Source organism: Diaphorina citri, unplaced genomic scaffold, assembly GCF_000475195.1.
Source record: "Diaphorina citri unplaced genomic scaffold, Diaci psyllid genome assembly version 1.1 scaffold184, whole genome shotgun sequence".
In the NCBI taxonomy this organism is placed as follows: domain Eukaryota; kingdom Metazoa; phylum Arthropoda; class Insecta; order Hemiptera; family Psyllidae; genus Diaphorina; species Diaphorina citri.
Window position 1 is genome coordinate 154,410 of NW_007377621.1, and position 20,830 is coordinate 175,239.

Consider the following 20,830-nt stretch of genomic DNA (forward strand, 5'->3'; position numbering starts at 1 on the left):
AGGAATCTCGTGCCGAACAATATTTTCCAAGCAACTTTCCAACAGGTAAATTACCATGTTTCCCCATCCTCCCATACATAATTCATTATTCTACATATAACTTATTTCACTACCTACTCAGGGCATTGTCGCTGAGATTATATTTTATAACGACATAATAAGTTATCTTATTTAACTTCTGGAATAAAGATCAAGTATTTAATCACTGATATGCTCAGATATATTTCTTCTTAACCTGAAGTAGGTATAGCATAACATAACTAACAATAAAACTGTCTCCTTGATTTCAGACATACACAGATTACGTCGAACATAATGGAACATTGAAAAGAGTACTCAAGCAGAGGTAAGAACCATAAACTTATTGAAGTACACCTCATACCTTATTAGGGCCGGGGACCACAAAGTTTAGCGCTAGTGTATTTTAATTTCGCAATTTTCAGGTGGTAATGGTGGGGAATAGGGAAATGGCATAATGCCAGGCAATTTACCATTTCCCTATTTTCCACCATTAATACCACCATGAAAACTGAGAAATTAAAATACACGTCTTGTGAAACAACTTTAATCAAAATCGGACCAACGCAACGCAACGTTTCGAGAGTTATTGTAAAGCATATGGATTCCACGTATTTTACAAATCGAAAAGTTGTTTTAATACGTAGGCCTATTAATGTTTTATTTTCAGAGATGGAACTGCCACGTTGGGTATCATTTTCTTCTGCATTGTGTTTGGAGCCATTCTGGGGACACTTGGGCCAAAGAAGAAGACCGTTCTGGAGTTCTTTCAAACCGTTTACACGATCATGTTGAAAATTTTACTGATTGCCATTTGGTGAGCAGTTTTTAGATAAACTATCTAGTACCTATCTAATCTACACATGTCTAAAAAGTTTGTTTGTAAGATTTGAAATTTGGAAAAGAATTGGTCAAGTTTGTATGAAGTACGGCACATTGCATACTTACATGTCTAAAAAGTTTGTTTGTAAGATTTGAAATTTGGAAAAGAATTGGTCAAGTTTGTATGAAGTACGGCACATTGCATACTTATAACCTAACTTTAGGTGCCAGCCTAGTTAGCGTGGAAGCATAGCGTGCATTATAAATTAAATAAGGAATAAATCCTTTTAATGACGGGACGGAATTTGACAACTTACATTTTACCCTTCCCGGACAGAATTCGGTAAAGGAAATCGATTTTGGGACGGAATTTAGTATCGTCCTTGTCGGGCGACGGACACTCATTCATCAGTCAAACCAACTGAGCGTTGCATTGCTTCGATCCTTCGAAGCGATGTTTCGTTGTAAACTAGGTAGTGTTGATAATTTGCATAAAAAAAAGTTACTTGTATTTACCTACCTACGAGTAGGTACTACCTATGACCTATGCCTTTCCATAGGTAGTTACCTAATCATTACCTTGCGATGTTTCGTTGTAAACTAGGTAGTGTTGATAATTTGCATAAAAAAAAAAGTTACTTGTATTTACCTACCTACGAGTAGGTACTACCTATGACCTATGCCTTTCCATAGGTAGTTACCTAATCATTACCTATCCTATCTACATATAGGTTCTGATTAGTGATTATGATTACCTTCTCATTTGATCAATAAGATCATCCTCCTCTTGATCATGACGAAGACATTTTCTGCTCGATTCTTCCTGTGGACAGAAAGAAAAACAGACCTGAATAAATAAATCTTATATTATAAAATCAAGATCCCTTCACATTTCACACACTGATCGCTCTATCTCCTGCACCACAACACCTAGAAAGCTGAAATCTCCATAAGAAATACACAGAGTGCAGAGAAATAATGTTCCGCTCTCGACCAACATTTTGAGTTTCGTTTATGTTTTTAGTTTGGTAACTATGCAGCTAATAGGGAGCGCGCAGCCCGACCGTATTTTTTGATTATTTTCTACAAGTTTGGCCATACCTTGGGATGAACTAGCGGTATTCCGGAGCGAAGCGACGGAATTCAGCTAGTAAATAAATATAATTATCAGTTATCAGACGAATCGTTCGGGAGTAATGGTGAAACTCGCATTGAGACTAATTCAAATGCACAAAAAAACAAGCATTATTGAAGTACACCTCATACCTTATTAGGGCTGGGGACCACAAAGTTTAGCGCTAGTGTATTTTAATTTCGCAATTTTCAGGTGGTAATGGTGGGGAATAGGGAAATGGCACAATGCCAGGCAATGTACCATTTCCCTATTTTCCACCATTAATACCACCATGAAAACTGAGAAATTAAAATACACGTCTTGTGAAACAATAATCAAAATCGGACCAACGCAACGTTTCGAGAGTTATTGTAAAGCATACAGTTCATGGATTCCACGTACCTATTTTACAAATCGAAAAGTTGTTTTAATACATATTGATGTTTTATTTTCAGAGATGGAACTGCCACGTTGGGTATCATTTTCTTCTGCATTGTGTTTGGAGCCATTCTGGGGACACTTGGGCCAAAGAAGAAGACCGTTCTGGAGTTCTTTCAAACCGTTTACACGATCATGTTGAAAATTTTACTGATTGCCATTTGGTGAGCAGTTTTTAGATAAACTATCTAGTACCTATCTAATCTACACATGTCTAAAAAGTTTGTTTGTAAGATTTGAAATTTGGAAAAGAATTGGTCAAGTTTGTATGAAGTACGGCACATTGCATACTTACATAATTACCAGGCGATCATACAAAATTGACTCATTGCATGTACTTAGGTACCTACTGGGGTAGCAGACTAATTTCACAAAAAAAATTATACCTACCTAGATTCAATTCCTTTTTCTTTTCAAGGTTTTGATAGAGGGAACTACCTATAACTGCTAGGTTTTTGATGGTCTTATCGTCCCGAAAGCGAAGAGAGAAGGGAGATAGGACAGGAGAAAGCCAGACTTTCCGAGAAAGAACCTTATAAGTTTAGGATAACATCCGCCTCGGGCGGGAATCGAACCCGTGACCTAGCGTTTTCAAGGCAGACAAGCTACTCTCCAAGCTGACTAGACTGGCTGATTCAATTCTTTACTTTAGATTTTTTTAGTTACCTATTTTATACCGGGTTGTGCTTCGAACTCTTGGCAGGCTTCCCGGCATGTTTGATCTAACCCAGGGATCTCCAACCTGTCGCGTCGATCGCGAGCTACCGAGACATTTTCTGGTAGCTCGCAGACAGTCGCACAAGTAAAGAGCAACTCTTAGGGGAACCAAAAATTTACGTCGTTAAAATGTTGAATCCCAGACTAAAAGGTAGCTTGCCAAGGGTCTCCTGGTCATCTGAGTAGCTCGCGACCCGAAAAAGGTTTGTCAACCCTGATCTAACCTCATGTGTCTCTTTCAGGATGACACCAATCGGCGTGTGCAGTGTTATTACAAGCAAACTGATCTCCATCGAAGACATGACAGTTACTATGCGTCAGCTCAGCAAGTTTGTCGCCACCTCTATCGGCGGATTCCTGGTCTACCATCTGATTGTCATCCAGCTCATCTACTTTCTGTTCACGAGGAAGAACCCGTACAAATATTATGTCAACTTTTTCCCCGCCATCCTTACCGCTTTTGCTACTTCGAGCAAGTAAGTTCCTGGTTTGTTCTTAGACGGTATACGTGTTATGTTTTAATCGTCTCTTAAGACACACGTTTTCCTCCAATCATCCTATAAACTGGCTGAATAAACCAGGTAAGGGTGAGAGTGACTTCCACAAAAATTAACCAACTTTAATTTGCAGATTTGCACCCAAATTGCTTAACTTAAGAGATTATAGGTACCTTCCAATCAAGAGTCTATCAAGGTGGCATTGAAGGGGCAATCCTCAAATGGAAAATCAGATTCTTTCCCATTGTTGCACTTGTTTAACCGAAATAACTGTATAGGGATGAAATAACTAACTTTATCGACTTCACTTATTTTACCATTCCTACTCTGTTGATATTTTTTTCCCCAATAGGTTTGACAGAGGGAACTGTATCAAAGGACGTTTTATCGTCCCGAAAGAAAGAGGACAGGATAGGCCAGCCGTTCCGAAAACGAACCCTATCTCTTTAGAAAAAGCTCCCCCAGGGCGGGAATCAAACCCGCGGCCTAGCGCTTACAAGGCAGACGCACTACCAACCAAGCTAACCAGGCTGGCACCTACTTCTCTTACTGTACAATTCCTCTACTATGATAGGAACTGCACAAAATTACCGGGTCTAACGAAATAACCATTTGGTGTTCCCAGATCAGCGGCTCTCCCCATTACATTCCAAGTGATGGATGAGAAGGTCAAAATGAGTCAACAGGTGACCCGGTTTGTACTGCCCATTGGGAACAGCATCCACATGACGGGTTTGGCCCAGTTCATACCCATCTGTGTCATATTCATCGCTCAGATGAGAGGTATGGATGTCACGCTGGGACTCACCATGAATATTTGGTAAGTAGGAATATCAAATTACCTGCCTCGGTAGTGTAGTGGTCAAGATCTTCGTCTGGTAAACAGGAGGGCATGGGTTCAATCCCAGCCGAAGTATGGAATTTTATCCTCAATATAATTCGAGAATTTGACCACAGTAATAGTATTAACCTACTGCTGGTCTTCATATTATATTGTTTCGGCAGCAAATTAGCCGATGATGGAATGTCTCATGTCTCCTTTAGTCCATGATGGAATGTCTCCTTTAGCCCATGATGGAATGTCTTCTTGAGCCCATGGTGGAATGTCTTCATATTATTTTGTTTCGGCAGCAGATTAGCTGATGATGGAATGTCTCATGTCTCCTTTAGTCCATGATGGGATGTCTCCTTTAGCCCATGATGGAATGTCTTTTTGAGCCCATGATGGAATATCTTCATATTATATTGTTTCGGCAGCAGATTAGCCGATAATGGAATGTCTCATGTCTCCTTCAGACGATGATGGAATGTCTTCATACCTATTATATTGTTTCGGCAGCAGATTAGCCGATGATGGAATATCTCATGTCTCCTTCAGCCGATGATGGAATGTGTTCATATTATATTGTTTCGGCAGGAGATCAGCCGATACTGGAATGTTTCACCAATCGATTATTAATTAATGGAGATGTCTACATTTTATATTGTTTCGGCAGCAGATTAGCCGATGATGGGATGTTTCATCAAGCCCCCCATGAGATGTCTACATTTTATATTGGTTCGGCAGCAGATTAGCCGATGATGGGATGTTTCATCAAGCCCCCGGATGAGATGTTTCATCAACTCATTGTTTATCGAAATGAAGATGTCCAATCATTTTATGTTCTGATGAGGTGACACATCGAACATTTAATAACTATTTCATCGTTTTACTTTACATCAGTACTTTTATTGTCATGTCTTTCCTGTATTTTCTATAATGACTCTACTACTTATACTGTCACTTTTTTGCTAAAAGAAAACACTCAATTGTCTTTACACTTCATGCATCCCCACATTCTAAAATGACGAACAAGAAAACGTGACAATTCTACCAAGGAGCATACCTACATACAAAAATATATGTTTCTTAGCTTAGTTGGTACCGTGTCTACCTTGTAAGCGCTAGGCCGCGGGTTCGATTCCCGCCCGGGGCGGATTTTATCCTGATGGGATAATGTTCGTTCTCGGAACGGCCACTGACATACTCATAAAGATACTGGCGATCCTATAAAGAAATCAGAAATGAATCAATCAGGAAAGTTAATAATCAAATAATAAGACTACATATTTCAGATCAAAAGGAGGGTTTGGTTTTGCAGGAGCTTACGCGCTACTAAAAGTCGCACGTCTATTTATACTGCTCGCATAGGACTGAAAAGTCCCTTTACTCCTTAATACTATTACTGTGGTCAAATTCTCGAATTATATTGAGGATAAAATTCCATACTTCGGCTGGGATTGAACCCACGCCCTCCTGTTGAAAGAAATCAGAAATGAATCAATCAGAAAAGTTAATAATCAAATAATAAGACTACATATTTCAGATCAAAAGGAGGGTTTGTTTTTGCAGGAGCTTACGCGCTACTAAAAGTCGCACGTCTACGCTTCCACAATGTGAGCCTTATTTTTGAAAATAACAGTGCTTAATTGCTTATTTATACTGCTCGCATAGGACTGAAAAGTCCCTTTACTCCAGCAGTAGGTTAATACTATTACTGTGGTCAAATTCTCGAATTTAGGTAAGTACATAGTGCTTTATTTAGGCTGTCTGCTTAGAACAAATTTTTCCATTGTTTTTTCCATGGATTCCATTGTAATCCTCATTACCTACATTAGGCCGGGCAGTGTGATGGTGCGATATTGGAACGGAACTGCATAATTATCCCCACCTCATATAAAATGTTCCAATATGTTAGAAGGATTGATAGGACAAACGGATTCTTTATTTAAGTTCTTTTATTTATCAAACATCTTAAAAAATATCAGAGAATCATTATCGAGTAATAATAATAACACTAATAACAAAAAATCCAACGAGATAATAGCCATTAAAGTTTACAACGTGCTATAATAGCTACCTATCATTATTTTAAACACTTCGAAAAAATTATTTCTACTGCAATAATTTATATATTTTAGCGACAAATACCTAACTTTTCAGTAATAGAAGAATAATATTTTATATTCTTTAATATTTCTGAAAATAGAAAATTCTTCTCAAGATGAAATTTCATCGATATCAGTTGGAAGAACATTGCATTCCTATTCTGTCAATAACCACTGACAGCCTGCCAAGTATTGAGCAGGTGTACAAGGTATGCAGTGGTTTCATGACAAGTTCCATCAAAAAATCTCCTCCATTGTGGCCAAAATGGTCTCAACAATTTCTAAACGTGACTCACCAGACTAAGAAGTTCACTGTGGGAAAGTATGACTTTGTGACTAATGATTATCATCTTGGAAAGCAATTGTTGGCTTTAGCGGAAACATTTAAAAAATCTGAAGAAGAGAAAATAAGTATGATCCGTCAGCTAAAAATACAAGCGGAAAGGATTGTAGAACTTGAAACCAAGAACGAACAGTTGAAGACAGAAAAAAATCATTTAGAGACGGAGTTGGAGATGAAAAAAAGTGAGCTCAAAAGTATTGAAGAACTTACAACAACGAACGAAAACTTCAAGACAGAAAATGATCTTTTGAGGAATGAGCTGAAAATCACAAAAAGTGAACGAAATAGTAATACTCGTTCATACGAAACGAAAATGAAGGAGAAAAATAGGGAAATAGAAAAACTAAAACTAAATTATAAACAACTCAACGAAAAATATGAGAATTTTATAAAAAATTCTCAGATTTAATGTTGAGTTAAAGGAGACGAAGAGAGACAAAGGAGACAAAGACGACAAAGTTATTTGAAGAAATGGACGTATTAAGACCTTAGTCTTCAGAACAGTTACATAAATAACATTGAAGAAATGGTAGGTACACAAACTGTTATTTGAAGAATGAGTACTACGTACTTATCAAACGACGATGAGTACAAACATGGACGTAGGTCTGTATTAAGACCTTAGTCTTCAGAACGGTTACATAAATAACATTGAAGAAATGGTACACAAACTGTTATTTGAAGAATGAGTACTACGTACTTATCAAACGACGATGAGTACAAACATGGACGTAGGTCTGTATTAAGACCTTAGTCTTCAGAACGGTTACATAAATAACATTGAAGAAATGGTACACAAACTGTTATTTGAAGAATGAGTACTACGTACTTATCAAACGACGATGAGTACAAACATGGACGTAGGTCTGTATAAATTCAATAATACATAAGTTAAACTGTTGGAGAAAACTGCTTACTAAATGCTGAATAATATTATGGTCCTGCATTAAGAATGTGATTAAGAATAATAATTAGTGTGATTAACAAAGACACATTCTTGTCAGAATCAATACCACCAAGTATGTCACTATTGCAGTCACTAATTCATGAGAAATGTGGACTAGTTTGTTTCTAGGAGGTAAATTTGATAATTTAATCCCATATTGTACCTATACTGCAGAATTTAGACAAACCAAATACAAATAAATGCGTAGGTGTACTCGTAGATAAGCGATTTAAGTATCCATGGCTGGGAGGTACGTTCTTTTCCAGTTAAAACGAAGCTATTATAGGGCTGACTACAATCCCAGAGGTCAGAAAATTGAAGAAACCGACTATAATTTCATGGAATTTTCTTACTAGTTAGGCTAGGTCCAACAGAACAGGAACGTCAGAAACTATTCTTTAAATCATCCCTGATATAATTAGAAAGGCTCACAATACATGTCAGTACCTATTCATCAAATCGTCCCTGAAATGGAAAGGGTCATGTCACATATTAAACGAGGGACGGCAGCAGGAATTCCAAATTTTTTAATTGTTGTGAGACCAAAACTGTCCTGTCCAGGGTCTTAGCTTGCTAAGGTCTTATCCCGAAATCGGAGAGAGAAGGAAGACAGGATAGGAGAAAGCCAGCCGTTCAAGAACGAACATTATTCGTTCAGGATAAAATCCGCCCCGGGCGGATAGTCGAAGGCCGGTCGACTATTTTTGGACACGCCTTTCAACACATTTGAATCAACATAACTAGTAAGTACATAGTGCTTTATTTAGGCTGTCTGCTTAGAACAAATTCTTTATTGTTTTTCCCATGGATTCCATTGTAAGCCTCATTACATTAGGCCGGGCAGTGTGATGGTGCGATATTGGAACGGAACTGCATAATTATCCCTCATATGAAATGTTCCAATATGTTAGAAGGATTGATAGGACAAACGGTTTCTTTATTTAAGTTCTTTTATCAAACATCTTAAAAAATATCAGAGTATCATTATCAAGTAATAACAAAAAATCCAACGAGATAATAGCCATTAAAGTTTACAACGTGATATAATAGCTACCTATCATTATTTTAAACACTTCGAAAAAATTATTTCTACTGCAATAATTTATATATTTTAGCGACAAATACCTAACTTTTCAGTAATAGAAGAATAATATTTTATATTCTTTAATATTTCTGAAAATAGAAAATTCTTCTCAAGATGAAATTTCATCGATATCAGTTGGAAGAACATTGCATTCCTATTCTGTCAATAACCACTGACAGCCTGCCAAGTATTGAGCAGGTGTACAAGGTATGCAGTGGTTTCATGACAAGTTCCATCAAAAAATCTCCTCCATTGTGGCCAAAATGGTCTCAACAATTTCTAAACGTGACTCACCAGACTAAGAAGTTCACTGTGGGAAAGTATGACTTTGTGACTAATGATTATCATCTTGGAAAGCAATTGTTGGCTTTAGCGGAAACATTTAAAAAATCTGAAGAAGAGAAAATAAGTATGATCCGTCAGCTAAAAATACAAGCGGAAAGGATTGTAGAACTTGAAACCAAGAACGAACAGTTGAAGACAGAAAAAAATCATTTAGAGACGGAGTTGGAGATGAAAAAAAGTGAGCTCAAAAGTATTGAAGAACTTACAACAACGAACGAAAACTTCAAGACAGAAAATGATCTTTTGAGGAATGAGCTGAAAATCACAAAAAGTGAACGAAATAGTAATACTCGTTCATACGAAACGAAAATGAAGGAGAAAAATAGGGAAATAGAAAAACTAAAACTAAATTATAAACAACTCAACGAAAAATATGAGAATTTTATAAAAAATTCTCAGATTTAATGTTGAGTTAAAGGAGACGAAGAGAGACAAAGGAGACAAAGACGACAAAGTTATTTGAAGAAATGGACGTATTAAGACCTTAGTCTTCAGAACAGTTACATAAATAACATTGAAGAAATGGTAGGTACACAAACTGTTATTTGAAGAATGAGTACTACGTACTTATCAAACGACGATGAGTACAAACATGGACGTAGGTCTGTATTAAGACCTTAGTCTTCAGAACGGTTACATAAATAACATTGAAGAAATGGTACACAAACTGTTATTTGAAGAATGAGTACTACGTACTTATCAAACGACGATGAGTACAAACATGGACGTAGGTCTGTATTAAGACCTTAGTCTTCAGAACGGTTACATAAATAACATTGAAGAAATGGTACACAAACTGTTATTTGAAGAATGAGTACTACGTACTTATCAAACGACGATGAGTACAAACATGGACGTAGGTCTGTATTAAAGACCTTAGTCTTTCAGAACGGTTAACATAAATAACATTGAAAGAAATAATGGAACACAACTGGTTATCTGGAAGAAATGAGCACTTCGTACGCGTACTCATCAACTCATCGGACGAAGATCGAGTTGAGACAAACGTACATGCCATAAATCGACAATAAGTATTTAGCGTTACCAGTATAATCAGAAAGAACTTAGTCCTCAAAAGTTCTACGATCACAGCGCATCCAACATATAAGATAGAAATCAAAACATCACACAATCAAAATTGGCGTGTTTGATCACCTTTGATGAGAATGTCGATGTACGTCTTCAGCCGACGATGGAATGTCTTCATATTATATTGTTTCGGCAGCAAATTAGCCGATGATGGAATGTCTCATGTCTCCTTCAGCCGATGATGGAATGTCTTCATATTATATTGTTTCGGCAGCAAATTAGCCGATGATTGAATGTCTCATGTCTCCTTTAGTCCATGATGGAATGTCTTCTTGAGCCCATGGTGGAATGTCTTCATATTATATTGTTTCGGCAGCAGATTAGTCGATAACGGAATGTCCCATGTTTATTCAGCCGATGATGGAATGTCTTCATACTATTTTGTTTTGGCAGCAGATTAGCTGATGATGGAATGTCTCATGTCTCCTTTAATCCATGATGGAATGTCTCCTTTAGCCCATGATGGAATGTCTTCATATTATATTGTTTCGGCAGCAGATTAGCCGATAATGGAATGTCTCATGTCTCCTTCAGACGATGATGGTGCATACTTACATAATTACCAGGCGATCATACAAAATTGACTCATTGCATGTACTTAGGTACCTACTGGGGTAGCAGACTAATTTCACAAAAAAAATTATACCTACCTAGATTCAATTCCTTTTTCTTTTCAAGGTTTTGATAGAGGGAACTACCTATAACTGCTAGGTTTTTGATGGTCTTATCGTCCCGAAAGCGAAGAGAGAAGGGAGATAGGACAGGAGAAAGCCAGACTTTCCGAGAAAGAACCTTATAAGTTTAGGATAACATCCGCCTCGGGCGGGAATCGAACCCGTGACCTAGCGTTTTCAAGGCAGACAAGCTACTCTCCAAGCTGACTAGACTGGCTGATTCAATTCTTTACTTTAGATTTTTTTAGTTACCTATTTTATACCGGGTTGTGCTTCGAACTCTTGGCAGGCTTCCCGGCATGTTTGATCTAACCCAGGGATCTCCAAAAGATTTGAAATTTGGAAAAGAATGGGTCAATTTTGTATTAAGTACGGCACATTGCATACTTACATAATTACCAGGCGATCATACAAAATTGACTCATTGCATGTACCTACCTACTGGGGTACCTAGCAGACTAATTTCACGAAAAAATTACACCTACCTAGATTCAATTCCTTTTTCTTTTCAAGGTTTTGATAGAGGGAACTATAACTGCTAGGTTTTTGATGGTCTTATCGTCCCGAAAGCGAAGAGAGAAGGGAGATAGGACAGGAGAAAGCCAGACTTTCCGAGAAAGAACCTTATAAGTTTAGGATAACATCCGCCGCGGGCGGGAATCGAACCCGTGACCTAGCGTTTTCAAGGCAGACAAGCTACTCTCCAAGCTGACTAGACTGGCTGATTCAATTCTTTACTTTAGATTTTTTTAGTTACCTATTTTATACCGGGTTGTGCTTCGAACTCTTGGCAGGCTTCCCGGCATGTTTGATCTAACCCAGGGATCTCCAACCTGTCGCGTCGATCGCGAGCTACCGAGACATTTTCTGGTAGCTCGCAGACAGTCGCACAAGTAAAGAGCAACTCTTAGGGGAACCAAAAATTTACGTCGTTAAAATGTTGAATCCCAGACTAAAAGGTAGCTTGCCAAGGGTCTCCTGGTCATCTGAGTAGCTCGCGACCCGAAAAAGGTTTGTCAACCCTGATCTAACCTCATGTGTCTCTTTCAGGATGACACCAATCGGCGTGTGCAGTGTTATTACAAGCAAACTGATCTCCATCGAAGACATGACAGTTACTATGCGTCAGCTCAGCAAGTTTGTCGCCACCTCTATCGGCGGATTCCTGGTCTACCATCTGATTGTCATCCAGCTCATCTACTTTCTGTTCACGAGGAAGAACCCGTACAAATATTATGTCAACTTTTTCCCCGCCATCCTTACCGCTTTTGCTACTTCGAGCAAGTAAGTTCCTGGTTTGTTCTTTGATGGGATGTTTCATCAAGTCCTTGATGGGATGTTTCGTCAAGTCCTCTGATGGGATGTTTCATCAAGCCCCCGGATGAGATGTTTCATCAACTCATTATTTATCGAAATGTAGATGTCCAATCATTTTTTGTTCTGATGAGGTGACACATCGAACATTTAATAACTATTTCATCGTTTTACTTTACATCAGTACTTTTATTGTCTTGTCTTTCCTGTATTTTCTATAATGACTCTACTACTTATACTGTCACTTTTTTGCTAAAAGAAAACACTCAATTGTCTTTACACTTCATGCATCCCCACATTCTAAAATGACGAACAAGAAAACGTGACAATTCTACCAAGGAGCATACCTACATACAAAAATATATGTTTCTTAGCTTAGTTGGTACCGTGTCTACCTTGTAAGCGCTAGGCCGCGGGTTCGATTCCCGCCCGGGGCGGATTTTATCCTGATGGGATAATGTTCGTTCTCGGAACGGCTGGCTTTCTCCTATCCTGTCTTCCTTCTCTCTTCGATTTCGGGACGATAAGACCATAGCAGTTAAAGTTCCCTCTGTCAAACCTCTTAAAAAAAAAAAAAAAAAAAAAAAAAAAAAAAAAAAAAAAAAAAAACAAAAAAAAACGGTTACATAAATAACATTGAAGAAATGGTACACAAACTGTTATTTGAAGAATGAGTACTACGTACTTATCAAACGACGATGAGTACAAACATGGACGTAGGTCTGTACATATTAATAAGACCTTAGTCTTCAGAACGGTTACATAAATAACATTGAAGAAATGGTACACAAACTGTTATTTGAAGAATGAGTACTACGTACTTATCAAACGACGATGAGTACAAACATGGACGTAGGTCTGTATTAAGACCTTAGTCTTCAGAACGGTTACATAAATAACATTGAAGAAATGGTACACAAACTGTTATTTGAAGAATGAGTACTACGTACTTATCAAACGACGATGAGTACAAACATGGACGTAGGTCTGTATTAAGACCTTAGTCTTCAGAACGGTTACATAAATAACATTGAAGAAATGGTACACAAACTGTTATTTGAAGAATGAGTACTACGTACTTATCAAACGACGATGAGTACAAACATGGACGTAGGTCTGTACATATTAATAAGACCTTAGTCTTCAGAACGGTTACATAAATAACATTGAAGAAATGGTACACAAACTGTTATTTGAAGAATGAGTACTACGTACTCATCAAACGATGATGAGTACAAACATGGACGTAGGTCTGTATTAAGACCTTAGTCTTCAGAACGGTTACATAAATAACATTGAAGAAATGGTACACAAGCTGTTATTTGAAGAATGGGAATATGTTTCACGAGAAAAAAGAAAGATGAAGAAGAAGGAGTTGAAGAACAGGAAGAAAAAGAAAAAGACATCGCATTTCGTGTTATTTTTCTTTCTCGTTTCCTCGGTCAATTTTCTTCATTTCCTTTCTCCCGGCAAAGATAAGGACATCAGTTGTAACGTTCCATGTCAAACACATGGGATTCAGTTTTGTTTGGAATTAGCCAATGGGATGTCTCATTAAGCTGATGATGGAATGTTTCATTAACTCCATGATGGGATGTCTCCTTTAGCCCATGATGGAATGTCATCATATTATATTGTTTCGGCAGCAAATTAGCCGATGATGGAATGTCTCATGTCTCCTTCAGCCGATGATGGAATGTCTTCATATTATACTGTTCGCCGTAGACTGGCTTGTGTAAGTATCTACCATACTTAGGATTTTTGTATGAATTGCTTTGACAGGGGCGAACATTATCACAAATAAGGCTTGTTCTCTGAACGGTTGGCTTTCTGTCCGTCCTTCTTCTCTCTTAAATTTTGGGATGATAAAACCTTCGTTGTTAATGTTTGATTGATAGATGTTAAACGTCATTGTAGTTCTTCTCTCTTAAATTTTGGGATGATAAAACCTTCGTTGTTAATGTTTGATTGATAGATGTTAAACGTCATTGTAGAACTGGTAAGGTACTTTTTGTGAAGGAGGGTTTACCCTCCATTCGACGAAAAGCTACACGCCTTTTCACATTAACCTCACCCAGCCTGAGTGAGGTCGGGAGAACGAAATTGAATAATAGTCATCCATCCTTATCTTGTACATTATGATTTATGAATGACTTTGTTTTACAGGGACCGAGTACGTACCACTGTGAACCCTCCATTCGACGAAAAGCTACACGCCTTTTCACATTAACCTCACCCAGCCTGAGTGAGGTCGGGAGAACGGAATTGAATAATAGTCATCCATCCTTATCTTGTACATTATGATTTATGAATGACTTTGTTTTACAGGGACCGAGTACGTACCACTGTGAATCTGATGGGAGACTGTTATGCTGTGGCAGTAGTGGACCATCTGTCCAGGCATGAACTTCAGGATTCTGTGGATGATTACGTGAGTATACGAATTATACTGTAGCAGGCACACTCCATTTATCAAGGGTCTAGGTTTACCTTGCCCTTGGGATCAATTTGGTGTCTCTGCTTGAGGTTAGCCCTCGGCAGGCGAAGAAACCATTTAATACTGATGAAAATTTGATTTGAAACAATAAGTTGAAGAATATAGGTATGTATTATTAGTTCACTGATTAGGAAATAGATTTGGAGCAAACTGCAGTCACTTGATAGTTAAAATCACAACTATAAGGCGACACTAGAGAAAATAAATCGCAAACTTAGCTGAACTAAAATATCTATTTTTGTTTTCTAATTTCTTTTCCAGGACGAAGAGGCACAGAAAACATCAGATTTGTGATCTAGGACACATGATACAAGTGTCTGTGAAAGGACCAATTCTAGATGAACCTAAAAAGAGGGACATGGATACGGCTCATCCGCTATTCATTACAAAAGCATCGACAAAAAACCCTGACATTTTCAAGAACTTGAAACAATATCACCACCGCACTGGTGGAAGTTAAAGGTCCAGATTGTGGCACCTCTTAAAATAACCGATGGAACAATACTAGAACTTGGTTCTATCAAGCTATTTATCGGATCTGATGAATCTCATCATGATATCAATAGAGTACCGGGAGGTGCTTGAACGCCAAAAGCTCGGAGCGACTTACATAGCATGCGGTTTACGCCACTTGCATTTATGTACCTACCTTGTTCATTAATTGAAAGTAGATACTCTGAATCTCAAATGAAAAGTCCAAAGTGTTTGGAATTAATTATTATTTTTTACATGTTCTTCTTTTTATTTTATTCCATTAGGTATTATTTCCCGAGTAGATAGGTATAAGCTAGTTAAACTTAGATAGAATTTCCGAGTATTCTCAGTCTTTTGAGCCCGACCCAGTTTAGCTCCTCTTTGGAGAAGGAAAATGTTACGCATCTACTTCATGGTCCATCAACGCCGACTGGAAGTACTGGAACTTGATCGTACTATAAACTTTTTAGCCACCAAAATCCTTACCGGTAGGGATCTCGATTACCGCGACGGTACCTTGAGCTTCGTAGAATATATTGGGGACCCCAAGTCTCTTGTCTCACTAGGTCCCTATTTTTTGGAAGGTAAAAGCCCTAGTTGAGTTTATATAGATTCTTTCCTGAGCACTAGACAGTTGAATATGATAATACACTCAATGAACACAGGCAAGGCACTACAGACGACGAAAATCCACCAGTAAAGACTGCAACTGTACGTCTGGAGTAGGGATAAACTGAGAACAATGGCGGCAAACCCGTGGCAGCCAATATCTGGGAAGATATTAAAGTTAAGGATCAAGAGGTACTTGATACATAACTTAATGATACCCAAAGAGGTACAAGTAGGTAGTCATCTTCTTCTTTTTCTTCACCTTTTCCCGTGTACAGACAGGGTTGGCGTTTTTCGTCAGCCTTTCAATCAGCCCTAACTTGGGTAATTTTGCTTTGGGCCGACTTTGGCTTTGGCTACAAATTTTACGAGTGGATGCCCTTGGCTATTTGCCTTGCTATTTCTTTAGCAAGAGAAATTCAGGCTGATATACTCCCTGTTTAAAGTCTCCCAGCCAGACTAGGCCGGTCTACTCCCTGTTTAACGTATCCCAGCCAGACAGCAAAGAGGTACATACCTACAAGTCATGAGGACTGAAAATTACGCCAGCTTTAGGTGTTCGTATTAAATATATAATAAAGGATACTCAGAATGGCGTAGGATGGATGAAACATTGAACATCCCGAGAGAAACCCGAGGAATTCGATCACAATGAAAGCCAAAGCCAGAGACACTCCCCATTTCATTCTGAAAACAAAACAAGTCCTTGGCAATTTGCCTTGCTATTTCTTTAGCAAGAGAAATTCAGGCTGATATACTCCCTGTTTAAAGTCTCCCAGCCAGACTAAGCTGGTCTACTCCCTGTTTAACGTACCCCAGCCAGACAGAAAAGAGGTACATACCTACAAGTCATGAGGACTGAAAATTACGCCAGCTTTAGGTGTTCGTGTTAAATATATAATAAAGGATACTCAGAATGGCGTAGGATGGATGAAACATGGAACATCCCGAGAGAAACCCGAGGAATTCGATCACAATGAAAGCCAAAGCCAGAGACACTCCCCATTTCATTCTGAAAACAAAACAAGCTTATTTTACTTCTAGATTCAGATCTTGACGAATAGCTTGGATTTTGGGAAAAATAAATAACTACTTACCTCCCTAACTGTACCACAGTGTTGTGCTATCTGTTAGTAAAAATGGCTGGGTATGTAGAGGAAGATACACCATGGAGTTACCTTTAATGGTGGAAAGTCTCTGTGGGAGCAGTGTGGGTTTGAAATTTTCTGTACCTATTTGACCTTTCCTCAGTCCACTAGAGTCCACAGAGCTCCCTAGTAATACCTCTTCTTTCTCTATTCCAGAGAGGTTTGGAATTGTTGCAAACAAAACGACTGGTTTAAGAATAAATGTCAATATTCCGTCGACACCTTTCTCTCGCGTCTTCCCTATTTCGCAAATACGACCTCGACTATTCCAAAGTACCCAAAATAGACGAGAAAGACATCCAGGAAAGATTTGTCAGAGGTAGTGGACCCGGAGGCCAGGCTGTAGCCAAAACGAATAACTGTGTTGTGCTCACTCACATACCTACAGGTAAGTGGACTTCAGTATAGATTTTCAACTAGGTACCTATTTATTACTTACCAAGGACCAAAAAATGATGATCAAGATCGTCATGTGGCCAATGAGGGACAGAAATCTGGCCGGTATCAGACTGTTGGAGTAAGCCGACATTCCGGTGAGTAAGGTTTTGAAATTTCAAACACATAAAACACTTTTTTACACTGACCTAATATTTAATTAAATTATTTCTCGGTATTTTTCATAGTATTTTTACCTACGTCCAAATCAAGTAGGTAGGTCCCTATGTTTTGAGAACAGAATTATTTTATTTTAGATAGGTTTATAAATGGGTAGGTGGCAAAATACCTAGGTACTCTCTTGAATTAGTCCGTAGGAAAACTGCCCTTAGCGCGGTAAGCAGACAGGTAGGTACTAGGTACCCCTCGAACTAATCAGAGAAAGGTTTTTTTCCAACCCCATGCCTCCCTATTCTTAATTTCCTGTGGTAAGTTTTCCTTTGTGTTCCAGCACGAAAACATCTAACTTGTATTTTCGTTGTAACCATAGAAACAATACAAAACATTAGATAGCTAGTAAACGTAGGTAGACAGGTACCTACCTATTATAATATGTAGGTAGGTACCTACCTACTAACATTAGAACTTTGATTAGGAATTACAGAACTATCGTAAAACGTAAAATGGGAGATTAATATACCTACTTTAGTTGAAATCGAGGTCCTCTATTGAACCATCAGCGGAGGTGAATGCGCATAAATAGCAAGATCGTGTGAACGCGGGCATGAATCCTCGAAGTTTTTAACCGCGAATTTTCAAATAGGGTTCGTTCTTCGTTTCGCAATTTCGCATTCCTGCTTCCTGCTTCCTGCTGGCCGGTTGGACTGGACTGACTGTTGATTTGTTGAAGTTTTTCGGGCAAATAGGTATTATTTTAAAAGCTGTGAAAGTCCTGTTCTAGAGTTCTAAAGCTATTTATGAGCGCTTTACAACGTCTTTTCGTCCTGGATTACTAGGTACCTACCTATTTATTACTTACCAAGGACCAAAAAATGATGATCAAGATCGTCATGTGGCCAATGAGGGATAGAAATCTGGCCGGTATCAAACTGTTGGAGTAAGCCGACATTCCGGTGAGTAAGGTTTTGAAATTTCAAACACATAAAACACTTTTTTACACTGACCTAATATTTAATTAAATTATTTCTCGGTATTTTTCATAGTATTTTTACCTACGTCCAAATCAAGTAGGTAGGTCCCTATGTTTTGAGAACAGAATTATTTTATTTTAGATAGGTTTATAAATGGGTAGGTGGCAAAATACCTAGGTACTCTCTTGAATTAGTCCGTAGGAAAACTGCCCTTAGCGCGGTAAGCAGACAGGTAGGTACTAGGTACCCCTCGAACTAATCAGAGAAAGGTTTTTTTCCAACCCCATGCCTCCCTATTCTTAATTTCCTGTGGTAAGTTTTCCTTTGTGTTCCAGCACGAAAACATCTAACTTGTATTTTCGTTGTAACCATAGAAACAATACAAAACATTCTGCTGTTTGTGGTAGAAGAGCGTACTTTTTTGCTGATCTGCTAAAAGGAATAAAAGAAGCATGACATATTCATGGAAATATTCGATTGCAAATATTGTAATGGGTTACTTTCTGGTTATAATATGTAGGTAGGTACCTACCTACTAACATTAGAACTTTGATTAGGAATTACAGAACTATCGTAAAACGTAAAATGGGAGATTAATATACCTACTTTAGTTGAAATCGAGGTCCTCTATTGAACCATCAGCGGAGGTGAATGCGCATAAATAGCAAGATCGTGTGAACGCGGGCATGAATCCTCGAAGTTCTAAAATCACAACTATAAGGCGACACCAGAGAAAATAAATCGCAAACTTAGCTGAACTAAAATATCTATTTGTTTTCTAATTTCTTTTCCAGGACGAAGAGGCACAGAAAACATCAGATTTGTGATCTAGGACACATGATACAAGTCTGTGAAAGGACCAATTCTAGATGAACCTAAAAAGAGGGACATGGATACGGCTCATCCGCTATTCATTACAAACATGATACAAGTCTGTGAAAGGACCAATTCTAGATGAACCTAAAAAGAGGGACATGGATACGGCTCATCCGCTATTCATTACAAAAGCATCGACAAAAAACCCTTGACACTTTCAAGAACTTGAAACAATATCACCACCGCACCGGTGGAAGTTAAAGGTCCAGATTGTGGCACCTCTTAAATTAACCGATGGAACAATACTAGAACTTCGTTCTATCAAGCTATTTATCGGACCTGATGAATCACATCATGATATCAAAAGAGTACCGGGAGGTGCTTGAACGCCAAAAGCTCGGAGCGACTACATAGCATACGGTTTACGCCACTTGCTTTTATGTACCTACCTTGTTCATTAATTGAAAGTAGATACTCTGAATCTCAAATGAAAAGTCCAAACTGTTTGGAATTAATTAGACATTTTCAAGAACTTGAAACAATATCACCACCGCACTGGTGGAAGTTAAAGGTCCAGATTGTGGCACCTCTTAAAATAACCGATGGAACAATACTAGAACTTGGTTCTATCAAGCTATTTATCGGATCTGATGAATCTCATCATGATATCAATAGAGTACCGGGAGGTGCTTGAACGCCAAAAGCTCGGAGCGACTTACATAGCATGCGGTTTACGCCACTTGCATTTATGTACCTACCTTGTTCATTAATTGAAAGTAGATACTCTGAATCTCAAATGAAAAGTCCAAAGTGTTTGGAATTAATTATTATTTTTTACATGTTCTTCTTTTTATTTTATTCCATTAGGTATTATTTCCCGAGTAGATAGGTATAAGCTAGTTAAACTTAGATAGAATTTCCGAGTATTCTCAGTCTTTTGAGCCCGACCCAGTTTAGCTCCTCTTTGGAGAAGGAAAATGTTACGCATCTACTTCATGGTCCATCAACGCCGACTGGAAGTACTGGAACTTGATCGTACTATAAACTTTTTAGCCACCAAAATCCTTACCGGTAGGGATCTCGATTACCGCGACGGTACCTTGAGCTTCGTAGAATATATTGGGGACCCCAAGTCTCTTGTCTCACTAGGTCCCTATTTTTTGGAAGGTAAAAGCCCTAGTTGAGTTTATATAGATTCTTTCCTGAGCACTAGACAGTTGAATATGATAATACACTCAATGAACACAGGCAACTTCCTGAGCACTAGACAGTTGAATATGATAACACACTCAATGAACACAGGCAAGGCACTAGAGACGACGAAAATCCACCAGTAAAGACTGCAACTGTACGTCTGGAGTAGGGATAAACTGAGAACAATGGCGGCAAACCCGTGGCAGCCACACAGGCAAGGCACTACAGACGACGAAA

At 38.3% G+C, this 20,830-nt stretch overlaps 3 protein-coding genes and 1 long non-coding RNA gene across 5 annotated transcripts in view; 2 read left to right on the forward strand and 2 right to left on the reverse strand.

Moving 5' to 3' along the window:
* LOC103505610 (excitatory amino acid transporter-like) lies at positions 1–15,554 on the forward strand (the record flags this gene model as incomplete). The annotated part of the gene is made up of 9 exons (XM_017442499.1): positions 1–45; positions 291–346; positions 689–835; positions 3,352–3,585; positions 4,232–4,426; positions 12,066–12,285; positions 14,015–14,064; positions 14,658–14,760; positions 15,088–15,554. Coding segments are annotated over 9 exons (1,083 nt in total), but the record flags the coding sequence as incomplete, so codon positions are not given.
* LOC113465938 (transmembrane protein 107-like) overlaps positions 15,179–20,830 on the reverse strand; it is an 8,568-nt gene continuing 2,916 nt past the window's right edge. The window contains exons 3-4 of one of the 2 annotated variants that reach the window (XM_026820911.1): positions 16,496–16,596; positions 15,179–16,070 (exon numbers count right to left, since the gene is read on the reverse strand). In XM_026820911.1, the coding sequence (XP_026676712.1) occupies positions 15,904–16,070; positions 16,496–16,596 (268 nt within the window). In that variant the 3' untranslated portion in view covers positions 15,179–15,903. Of the gene's footprint in view, positions 16,071–16,495; positions 16,597–16,820; positions 16,922–20,830 lie in introns of both variants that reach the window. The other variant, XM_026820910.1, reaches the window with a different exon arrangement.
* The window catches only part of LOC103505602 (probable peptide chain release factor C12orf65, mitochondrial), an 11,321-nt gene continuing 7,684 nt past the window's right edge, over positions 17,194–20,830 (forward strand). The window contains exon 1 of the mRNA XM_026820913.1: positions 17,194–17,445. Within this exon, the coding sequence (XP_026676714.1) occupies positions 17,259–17,445 (187 nt within the window). The 5' untranslated portion in view covers positions 17,194–17,258. The remainder of the gene's footprint in view (positions 17,446–20,830) is intronic.
* On the reverse strand, positions 19,397–19,911 carry LOC113465941. Its single transcript, XR_003390509.1, has 2 exons — positions 19,544–19,911; positions 19,397–19,458 (listed from the first exon to the last, which is right to left on the reverse strand). It is a non-coding gene; the product is annotated as an uncharacterized LOC113465941 (long non-coding RNA).